The sequence below is a fragment of the Festucalex cinctus genome, chromosome 14, assembly GCF_051991245.1.
Source record: "Festucalex cinctus isolate MCC-2025b chromosome 14, RoL_Fcin_1.0, whole genome shotgun sequence".
NCBI lineage: Eukaryota > Metazoa > Chordata > Actinopteri > Syngnathiformes > Syngnathidae > Festucalex > Festucalex cinctus.
The window spans coordinates 5,556,888-5,568,203 of NC_135424.1; the positions used below are offsets into that span (position 1 = coordinate 5,556,888).

The following is an 11,316-nucleotide window of genomic DNA, read 5'->3' on the forward strand; positions in this document are numbered from 1 at the left end:
TTGACGTATGGCTTGTAGTCCTTGTGGATCGAGCGGCCAGTCTCATATTGTTCCCTTTCACCACTGAGTGCTTCAGCTATGGAATAACAACAAGTGCCTTTTTCCCTGATGGAAACAAATCCACCTAAAATGCACTTTTAAGTCTGCCCCAAACATCATCGGCTGCTCTCAGAGGTTGTCGGTTGAACCACGGGAGTCGACATCAGACATTCATAAGAAATGCTTCGGCTTGAATGCGGCATTGTAACAGGACAATCCTGCCATCTGCTGGCCACTTTGGGGAGACACTTTTGATATTTGTGGGCAAGCTCTGGCCTTGAAATATTAGCATTTGTCTGTTGACTGTGAGTGTAATTGGGCACACTATCAATCATTCTGACACTTCATAATAACTCAGAAAATAGCCTCTTTTTCTTAAGGATTTGAACGATATGTTTTTCTGGGCTGCCCTCCAGATAATGAATCAAAAATCAAAAGCTCACGTGTGAATAATCTTTAACTTTGTTACAGGGCTAAGACTACACTAGACTAGACTAAAACCCTCATTAATAAACAAAAACTGGGACTAAATCAGTATGCATTTTTGTCGACGAATGAAGATGAGACAAAATTAATAAATGGATTAAAATCTATGAACATTTATAGTTCATGAACAAAAATGAGACAAAAATGACATGATTTTGTACAAAAATAAATAAATAAAAAAGCCAACGGCTATAACATTCCAACAATGATATTGATCCGACCGCTAACTAATGCTTGCTAACTTACTAGCTCGTAGCGTGGAGCCATAATAGACACTTGTTGATATACTGTAACTGTGTGTGAAATTGTTTTTCATCAAAAAATATTAGAGAGATTTTTATGTGAAATAGTTTTAGATCTGAACTGTTTTCTTGGACTAAAATAAAGACTAACATGCTACATTTACAGTACAGTCGACTAAAAATAGACTAAATACAAATGGGATGAGGTTGGCTATTATAAAAACTAACAAGCGTGATTGAAACTAGACTAAAACTGAGACTAAAATTAAAAATGGTGGATAAAATTAACACTTGACTCGTGCTCCATCTCACAAAATTCAACGTCCAATTCTTGCTTGCAACTTTGAGCAGCGCGAATACAACTGACCGGCTGGTTTCGAAAGGCGTTCGTTCATATTTGCGAGCGACCCGCAAAGAGCCCGAGGAATACTAAACCCGCTGATCCGGATCCTGATCTGATGAAACTCGATCCGGATCAAACAGTAACCCGAAAACACGGGCGGCGTGATGGGATCAGCGATGAACACGGGGAAACAATTTCTGCACGTCTAATGAGTGCAGGCCGAGGACACGTGAGTCTCTTTCCAAGGGAAGCTTTTTGTTTCTTGGTACACTCGGCATCCTTGAGGACAACCCGGATAGATTACTGCTTGGTAATCCCATGAGATTTGCAAACAAATGAACTCAAAGACAAAAAGTTGAGGGTGGATTATCACGTCTTTCATCATCCGTCTCACGTCTAATCCCGTTCCTTGTCCCGGCTTTTCTCTCCTCCTTCAAACGAACCGCAGGTACGAAGCCGAGAATGCTTTTTTCTTCAATCTCAATCTGGCCGATTTCAACATCATCGACACTCTGGGGGTTGGCGGCTTTGGTCGTGTGGAGCTGGTAAGGAGGCAGGGGAAAGGTGCATGTGACTCTTCCACGGGAATGTGAACGACGTCGAGCCAATCGGCCTCGCATGCTAATTCTCGATGTTCGTTCTTTCGTCATCTCTCCGAAGGTTCAGCTCAAGAGCGACGAGAACAAAACCTTCGCCATGAAAATCCTCAAGAAGCGGCACATCGTCGACACCAGGCAGCAGGAGCACATCCGCTCGGAGAAACTCATCATGCAGGAGGCCCACTCGGATTTTATTGTTCGGTATGCAGTGTGTCTTTTGTCCTATTGGATGTCTTTCCTTGTGTATGGTTTGCTCATGTTTTCGTCACACATCACATGTGACAGATTCACTATAGGTCATTTTGTATTTTTTTTGTATCTTTCTAAGCCTGAGAATTTATGGAAGCCCACAAAAAAAATAAATTCCACTTGTCAGAGGCTCGTTTCTGCCAGTGGGTGGAGGAAAAAAAAAAAAAAAACCCAAAAAAACACCTTTTTTTTAAAATTTTTATTATTGTTATTATTTTTTACACTTTTTTTTTTTTCCCAGAAGACCAGTTCCGCAAGTAGGAAAAAAAAGTAACAATAAATTCACTTATTGGAAACCTGTTTCCTTTAAAAAAAAAAAAAAAGTTTTTTGTTTTTGTTTTTTCACTTGTCAGAGGCCCGTTTCTGCCAGTGAGTGGAGAAAATTTTTTTTCCACTTGTGAGAAGCCCATTCGTTTCCCTTAAAAAAAATAAAGAAAGTTGAGGCCCTTCTACCGTTTGTTTTTCAGACTCTATAGGACATTCAAGGACAGCAAGTACCTCTACATGCTGATGGAAGCCTGCTTAGGAGGAGAACTGTGGACCATCCTTCGAGACCGGTATGGCGTGTGTTTAAAATGTCTTTTTGCAATTGATACATGATGTTAGTTATAGTTTAGTACTGTCAATTTAAACAAACAAAAAAGAAGAATTACACATTGCATAATTAAAACAACTACGTATCATTTGCATCTGCTAGCTTAATGCTAACACATGATGTGAAGCACCATAAGCAGGTTTTAAGAATAGCATCTGCGTAGCAGTATTATTTCCACATGATGAATCACAAATAATATAACAGGCATATATTCTGCATCCTTTGCAAAAAAAAAAAAAGAACAATATTACTGCGGATTATTTACAGTAGTAAATAACTCAATGGTCTGCAAGTCCTTTACACCAAGAGGCATTGCAATTATCATTATTATTATCCATCCATCCATTTTCTTGACCGTTTCTTCCTCACAAGGGTCGTGGGGGGTGCTGGAGCCTATCTCAGCTGGCTTTGGGCAGTATTATTATTATTATTATTATTATTATTATTATTATTATTATTATCAACATCATCATTATTATTATCATTATTATTATCATTATTATAATAAATCAGGAATAGGGACTGAGGCCGAATCATGAAAAGTGAAAATCCGCAAATAATTGTCGGCCATTATAATTGCAGTGGAAACATTGTTTAGTTAGTTTGTTGTTGTTGTTGTTGTTTTGTTTTTGTTTTTTGTTTTTTTAATATAACCCAAAATTCTTGAATATGCAATACCACCAATAACCATTTTCCATGGAGGGGAGGGGAAAAAACAAAATAAGAAAAATACTGAAAAATATTCTGAACATTTTTGGGGGGGGAAAGCAGGTTAGTAAAAAATAAGAAAAATACTGAAAATTATTCTGAAAATTTTGGAAAGAAAATACAAAACAGGTTGGTAAAAAAAATAATAAAAACACTGAAATATTTTAACATACTATAATGACATTTTCCTTATTAAAAAAAACATTGTAGACATTTTTCGGTGCATTAAGGCCTTTTGAGAACCTGCAAATAAATGTCGCACATTAGAGATGTATTGAACAATTTTTTTTTTTAAGTTTTGAATATAGGCAGGGATAAACCACCACTACTGTTTTCTGCCAAAAAAAATCCAAATAGTTAATTTCACAAGTGTAGAACAATAAGTTTACGGGTGTCTACAGTTTATTTTTGTAAAGCACCATATGATAGTTTTTTGTTGTCATGTGGGGGGCTGGAACAGAGATAATGGTATTGCTATTCATTTGAATAAGGAAAAAAGTACTTGAGATACAAAGTAATCTTGAATCACAGGGCGGCGCTGTTCAGTAAATGTGGATTGTCTTGCTGTTCTCCAGAGGTTCCTTCGAGGACTCGACCACCAGGTTTTACACAGGCTGCGTGGTGGAGGCCTTCGCCTACCTACATTCCAAAGGCATCATCTACAGAGACCTCAAACCTGAGAACCTTATCCTGGATCACAGGGGTTACGCCAAACTGGTAGGAGCGCCTCCAATCGATCTCGATCTCCAGACGTTGGCTCCGTCAACTTCAAACTCGTCTTCTCGCTATAGGTGGACTTTGGTTTCGCCAAGAAGATCGGCTTTGGGAAGAAAACGTGGACTTTCTGCGGGACGCCCGAGTACGTGGCGCCGGAGATCATCCTGAACAAGGGCCACGACATCTCCGCCGATTACTGGTCACTGGGAATCCTCATGTTTGAGCTCCTGACCGGCAGGTACCAACAAATTCTGGCTCCATATGTTCTCTCCAAGGAAGCCAAATCTCATCTCGTCTATTCCTAAGCCCTCCCTTCTCTGGCCCCGATCCAATGAAGACCTACAACATCATCCTGAGAGGCATCGACATGATTGAATTCCCAAAGAAAATTACCAAAAATGCTGCCAACTTAATCAAAAAGCTATGCAGGTGAGTGCTCCGTGGTTTTGGACGTGTTTTTGTTTCATTGGCGTGCCAAGTTAACGCGTTGTCTTTGCAGGGATAATCCTTCTGAACGACTGGGAAACTTGAAAAATGGTGTCAAAGACATCCAAAAGCACAAGTAAGCGTGCTAATTAATTACAAATGACTGTGATGCATGTGGATTATGTCAAGTTATTGCAGTTTTGCTCATAATGGCATCATCGAGTTGTTAGCTAAATACAATTTCACTGCTGAAAATTGTTCAATGAGTCAAGTATCCCTTTTAAAATGTAAAATTTACTCAATTCTACTTTTAATCTTCCCACTTTTTACATACTTCACGGAGATACATACAATGGCATGAAAGAAAACCAAAATATAAGAGATAAAAATAAGAATAAATGATAAAAACTGTAATATTCGTGGTTTGGCATTTGTAAAGTGGGTCTCAATTTACAGTATATGTATTTTTATTTATTTTTTATTTATTTAGTTATTTATTTTACCTATACCACAATTTTTTTAACCTTCGCATTTTTGTCGGAATTTATTTCACAGTTGTTTTTTTTTAAATCTTGTTGCACGTGTTATTATGACATAAAAAGCTCTTCTATTTGATTTTTGCTATTCATAATATGGCTCTGTCCCTCGTTTCCTGAGATTAGCAGGGTTCTAATTTAGAAAATTATTTAAAAAAAAAAATCATTTCCCACTTTAAAGTGTTTATGTGAAACTGTGCAAAAAAAGCAAAGAAAAAGCTACACAATGTTTATTTAACTTTTATGTGCGAATCATTCCATAAGTGTGTTCCTTTCATCCGCCAATGCTATATTGACGTGCCGTAACTGTGCTCTTGTTGCCTGTAGGTGGTTCGAGGGCTTTAACTGGGAGGGCTTGAAGAAGGGGACACTGACGCCTCCGATCATCCCCAACGTAAGTGGATGGTAGTTCCTAATGTCCTTAAAGTTGTGCAGTCGTCTCACAACGTGGTTGTTCCTTGGCCAGGTCACGTCAGCAGTTGACACGAGTAACTTCGACAGCTTCCCCGAGGACAACGAGGACCCGCCGCCTGACGACAACTCCGGCTGGGACGTTGATTTCTGAAGTTCTTCGAGCTCCCCGCGGAACCAAAAGAAAACTCGGAGGCCACGCGGAGGGCGTGGCTACGTGATAAAAGGGGGAGAGAGGGGGAAAAAAAGAAAAGCAACAAAGTCGATTTTATGGGATGGATGGCACGCCCGACTTGGGTCACCGATATGCCTTTATTTCACTGTGGCCCCCGGATCAAGCATTTATAGCGGGACGGCTGTAGCACACGTTCGTTTCTCGAAGGCGGAGAAAGTGCAGGGAAAAAAAAACAAAAAAAACGGGGCTGGCGACGGACGGACGGCCGGCCGATGTTTTTCGTTGGTGTTTCTTTTTCGGATAAGTAAGCGTGTGAAAAATGTGAAATGTTGTGTTCGGATCATCGCTTCTCCCGTTGTACAACAAGTGCTCTCGACTAACCTGAATGTCACCGATTGCCGCATTTACATACTGTAGTCTTGAACATTTGAAAGGGGACATATTATGCAACATTTGTTCCATCAATTTGAAAAGTTACCAAGTGTCTTAACAATAACAATAATAATAAAAATAATAACAATTATAGCACACTACATATCCGCTTAAAAAAAAAAAAAGAAAGTGCTCCGTTTTGGGTTATTGGCTTATTGGCTTTCGTTACCAAGGGCGACCAGGGTCGGAGTTAGGGCGTTTTGCGCAGGCTAGCGCTGCTCAGTGTTGCCACATTCAAAACTGTCGCCAAATTGTGCGACTTTTCTGAACTCTCAAAAGAAATCTATAACTTTTTTTTGTGGCTTTTCAGAGATTTATGAGACTCCATCGATGTCCAGACTGCGAGTAAATTGTGCTTGTGCAAAGCCACATCTTGCTAATTCATCCAAATTTCTTATTTTTAAAAAGGGACATTAATTAACATTTTAATTACATGTAAAGGTCATGTCCCCGGGCATGGTGGATCAGTGGTTAGCATGTCCGCCTCCCAGTATTGAGGACTCGGGTTCGAGTCCAGCCTCCGGCCTTCCTGGGTAGAGTTTGCATGTTCCCCCCGTGCCTGCGTGGGTCTTCTCCGGGTGCGCCGGTCTCCTCCCTAGTCGATCCTGCAGCAGACATATCGTCAAAGACAAGTTTTCAGAATGAATGCTAATCTATTCTGTGCTAACATTGCAGCTCTGCTTACCTTTTGGCTTTGACACGACAATGCTTCTGCGTGATTTAAACAGCATCAGCGTCTGTTTAATGAAATCTGGGGAAGTGTGGGGTGTAGGAATGAGGAGAAGTGGCAGTAAAATAGGCCACAATCCAGGATGCAGGACATGATTTTGGTGGTTTTGATTCTGTGAGCGTGTCGAATAAGTCTCCAAGCTACTCTAACTTAATGAAGACGCCCATTGTGGTTGTACTTTATAAAAAGACTAATATCCATAATATGTCCCCTTTAAAGGTACATTGTGAACACATACAAAGCACAAAATGGTGTGCAGTTCAAGAAAGTTGACTTTCCAAGTGCCCTGTTTTGAGATGTCAACCATCACACAGCTGACACATGTGAAATGACAACATTTCCATGAGGTAATGTGTCGCCCATTATGCACTCATAGCACGTTTGTTTTCCGGCTTTCCCCGTTTGGACGAATCGCGAACTATCGTTAACGTTGGACCGAGCGCCGTCGCGCCTGTACAGCTCCCAACTGTGAACACGCTGTCACTTGTCTTTTGGTGCTGTTCTCGATTCATGACCACGACGACGAGATGGTGACATGACAGTACTGTTTGTTTTGATTTTTTTTTATGTTTTTGTACAGTGATTTTATCCTTTCCTGTGCTTGTTTTTTCTTTATTATTACTAATTGGATATTAACTCATTCACTCCCAGCCATTTTCACAGAAGCAGTCCCGTTCGCTTATTTACTGGATTTTGACTGATTTTGCAAGGCCCACAGAATATTATGTCCTATTGCTATAAAAGCATGGAACCTATCAAAAGAAAGATTAAAGTCTCTTCTTTCATCAGGAAAAAAAAAAAAAGTATGTTTCTAACTGTTTCCGTTTTGCAGCAATTAGCATTAGGAGAGAGCTAAGTTTCATCAGTTTTTACAAATCTATTTAAAATTGTAAGTAATTGAGCTTTTTTTCTACATGGCCCTGGTTGATCTCCTTTACTCTGCTGCCACCTGCTGGCCGTTTGTGTAATAACTACCATTTCTGCAAGCGTTCTTTGCAGTTGAGAGGCTGCATCAAAGCCTTCTGTATGCTCTAGCATAAAAAACAAAACCAAAAAAAAAACGTATAAATACGTCTTTGGGACACTTAGAACATTAAAAAAACGTATTTATACGTTATTGGGAGTAAATGAGTTAATGATGCCGTCTATTTTGTGGATTTTTTTTTTTTGTATTTCCTCCCATCACATCTGCATGAGGTTAAAAACGATCTTGAAGGCATCACCTGTCACTTCTCCCGTCCCAACAATCAAGAGCATAAAATGTAAGTGCCTTAAATCAACGGCATACAAACAAATCATCGTCGCAAGGCCTTTTTGATGCTGCATGAAAAACACACACACAGCTGAAAAGTACGCCTCATCCTGAAGATCATTTCGTAGAAATCCATCACATATATGGACGAACGACTGCAATGACGTGCTCGTCACATCGTTATGAAATCGCACACATCATGGGAGCAGGAATGATTTGCAGTTGTACATTTTTTCTTTTCATATTTGGGTCATGTGGCACACGGTTCATACATGAGACCACGGATTGAAATAGGCACAAGTATTTATTGTGATTCTGAAGTTATGGTTCTGTTATTCATGCATTGAGAGATCCCGTGTTAAAATGATCGTGGAATAAAACAGCCGTGCCATTTGATCCCGAAAAATTGATAGTTGTGTTTATTTATTAGTGCTTATTTTAAGTTAGGCTTTTTTTTTTCTTTTTTTTTAATAATTCAGGTTTATCAACGATATTGAAAAGTGAGTGGATTCATACGTTTGGACCATCTTCATGTTGCCGGATATTTGCCTTGTGTTGTTTTTGTTTGGTTTTGTTGCTGTAAATTCATTTTGCAAAGTGCCACGTGTATGATTATTTTGAATTATAGAGTCTAAAAAAATGTGTGTTGGTGTTTTTATTAATATAAGCCATCTTTCCGGATGAAATGCCAGTAATTTAAACAAGCGACTAAACATTTTTATATTGAGACTGATCATGTATAGTAAGGTTATTATAAAAAAAACAAAAAACGACCATGTATAGTAAGGCATTTTTATTTTAATCATGTATATTAAGGCTTTTTAAATGATCATGGATAGAAAGGCTGCAAAAAAAACAAACAAAACAAAAACAAAAAAAACGACCATGTATAGTAAGGCTATTAAAAGATAAAAAAAAAAAAAAACGACCATGTATACTAAGGCTTTTTTTAACAACCACAAAAAAAAAAAAAAAAAAAAGACCATGTATACTAAGGCTTTTTTTAACAACTCCAAAAAAAAAAATACCATGTATAGTAAGGCTTTTTTTTTATCATGTATATTAAGGCTTTTTAAATGCTCATGTATAGTAAGGCTATTAAAAGATAAAAAAAAAAAACAAAAACAAAAAAAACGACCATGTATACTAAGGCTTTTTTTTTAACAACTCCAAAAAAAAAAAATACCATGTATAGTAAGGCTTTTTTTTTATCATGTATATTAAGGCTTTTTAAATGCTCATGTATAGTAAGGCGATTGAAAGATTTAAAAAAAAAAAAAAAAAAAAAAAACGACCATGTATACTAAGGCTTTTTTTTAACAACACCAAAAAAAAAAAAAAAAAAAAAAGACCATGTATAGTAAGGCTTTTTTTTTTAACAAGCACAAAACAAAAAAAAACGACCATGTATACTAAGGCTTTTTTTTAACAACTCCAAAAAAAAAACAAAAAAAAAAAGACCATGTATACTAAGGCTTTTTTTTAACAACTCCAAAAAAAAAAATACCATGTATAGTAAGGCTTTTTTTTTATCATGTATATTAAGGCTTTTTAAATGCTCATGTATAGTAAGGCTATTAAAAGATAAAAAAAAAAAAAAAAAAAAAAAAAAACGACCATGTATACTAAGGCTTTTTTTTTAACAACTCCAAAAAAAAAAAATACCATGTATAGTAAGGCTTTTTTTTTATCATGTATATTAAGGCTTTTTAAATGCTCATGTATAGTAAGGCGATTGAAAGATTTAAAAAAAAAAAAAAAAAAAAAAAACGACCATGTATACTAAGGCTTTTTTTTAACAACTCCAAAAAAAAAAAAAAAAAAAAAAAGACCATGTATAGTAAGGCTTTTTTTTTTAACAAGCACAAAACAAAAAAAAACGACCATGTATACTAAGGCTTTTTTTTAACAACTCCAAAAAAAAAACAAAAAAAAAAAGACCATGTATACTAAGGCTTTTTTTTAACAACTCCAAAACAAAAAAACAAAAAACAAAAAAAAGACCATGTATAGTAAGGCTTTTTTTTTAAAAAGCACAAAAAAAAAAAAACGACCATGTATACTAAGGCTTTTTTTTAACAACTCCCCCCCAAAAAATACCATGTATAGTAAGGCTTTTTTTTTATTATCATGTATATTAAGGCTTTTTAAATGCTCATGTATAGTAAGGCGATTGAAAGATTAAAAAAACAAAAAAAAAAAAAAAAAAAAACGACCATGTATACTAAGGCTTTTTTTTAACAACTCCAAAAAAAACAAAAAAAACACACACAAAAAAAGACCATGTATAGTAAGGCTTTTTTTTTAATCATGTATATTAAGGCTTTTTAAATGCTCATGTATAGTAAGGCGATTGAAAGATTTAAAAAAAACAAAACAAAAAAAACCAAAAAAAAACCGACCATGTATACTAAGGCTTTTTTTTAACAACTCCAAAAAAAAAAAAAAAAGAAGACCATGTATAGTAAGGCTTTTTTTAACAACTCCAAAACAAAACAAAAAAAACAAAAACAAAAAAAAGACCATGTATACTAGGGCTTTTTTTTTAACAACTCCAAAAAAAAAAAAAAACGACCATGTTTCCGAAGGCTTTTTTTTAACAACTCCCCAAAAAAAAATACCATGTATAGTAAGGCTTTTTTTTTATCATGTATATTAAGGCTTTTTAAATGCTCATGTATAGTAAGGCGATTGAAAGATTTAAAAAAAAAACAACAACAAAAAAAAACAAAAAACGACCATGTATACTAAGGCTTTTTTTTTACAAGCACAAAACAAAAAAAAACGACCATGTATAGTAAGGCTTTTTTTTAACAACTCCAAAAAAAAAAAAAAAAAAAAAAAAAAAAAAAGACCATGTATAGTAAGGCTTTTTTTTTTAACAGGCACAAAACAAAACAAAAACGACCATGTATAGTAAGGCTTTTTTTAACAACTCCAAAAAAAAAAATACCATGTATAGTAAGGCTTTTTTTTTTAATCATGTATATTAAGGCTTTTTAAATGCTCATGTATAGTAAGGCGATTGAAAGATTTAAAAAAAAAAAAACAAAAAAAAAAACGACCATGTATACTAAGGCTTTTTTTTAACAACTCCAAAAAAAAAAAAAAAAAAAAAGACCATGTATAGTAAGGCTTTTTTTTTTAACAAGCACAAAACAAAAAAAAACGACCATGTATACTAAGGCTTTTTTTTAACAACTCCAAAAAAAAAACAAAAAAAAAAAGACCATGTATACTAAGGCTTTTTTTTAACAACTCCAAAAAAAAAAAAAAAAAAAAAAAAAAAAAAAAAAAAAAGACCATGTATACTAAGGCTTTTTTTTAACAACTCCAAAACAAAAAAACAAAAAACAAAAAAAAGACCATGTATAGT

The 11,316-nt window shown here is 35.7% G+C and overlaps 1 protein-coding gene across 7 annotated transcripts in view; it reads left to right on the forward strand.

The window, feature by feature from the left end:
• The window catches only part of LOC144001170 (cGMP-dependent protein kinase 1), a 130,492-nt gene extending 121,896 nt beyond the window's left edge, over nucleotides 1-8,596 (forward strand). For 3 of the 7 annotated variants that reach the window (XM_077495265.1, XM_077495264.1, XM_077495266.1), the window contains 9 exons: nucleotides 1,559-1,655; nucleotides 1,771-1,910; nucleotides 2,426-2,515; nucleotides 3,837-3,978; nucleotides 4,053-4,216; nucleotides 4,285-4,407; nucleotides 4,478-4,540; nucleotides 5,268-5,334; nucleotides 5,407-8,593. In XM_077495265.1, the coding sequence (XP_077351391.1) occupies nucleotides 1,559-1,655; nucleotides 1,771-1,910; nucleotides 2,426-2,515; nucleotides 3,837-3,978; nucleotides 4,053-4,216; nucleotides 4,285-4,407; nucleotides 4,478-4,540; nucleotides 5,268-5,334; nucleotides 5,407-5,505 (985 nt within the window). In that variant the 3' untranslated portion in view covers nucleotides 5,506-8,593. Of the gene's footprint in view, nucleotides 1-1,558; nucleotides 1,656-1,770; nucleotides 1,911-2,425; nucleotides 2,516-3,836; nucleotides 3,979-4,052; nucleotides 4,217-4,284; nucleotides 4,408-4,477; nucleotides 4,541-5,267; nucleotides 5,335-5,406 lie in introns of all 7 variants that reach the window. The other 4 variants (XM_077495261.1, XM_077495260.1, XM_077495263.1 and 1 more) reach the window with 3 other exon arrangements.
• Nucleotides 8,597-11,316: the final 2,720 nt, after the last annotated feature.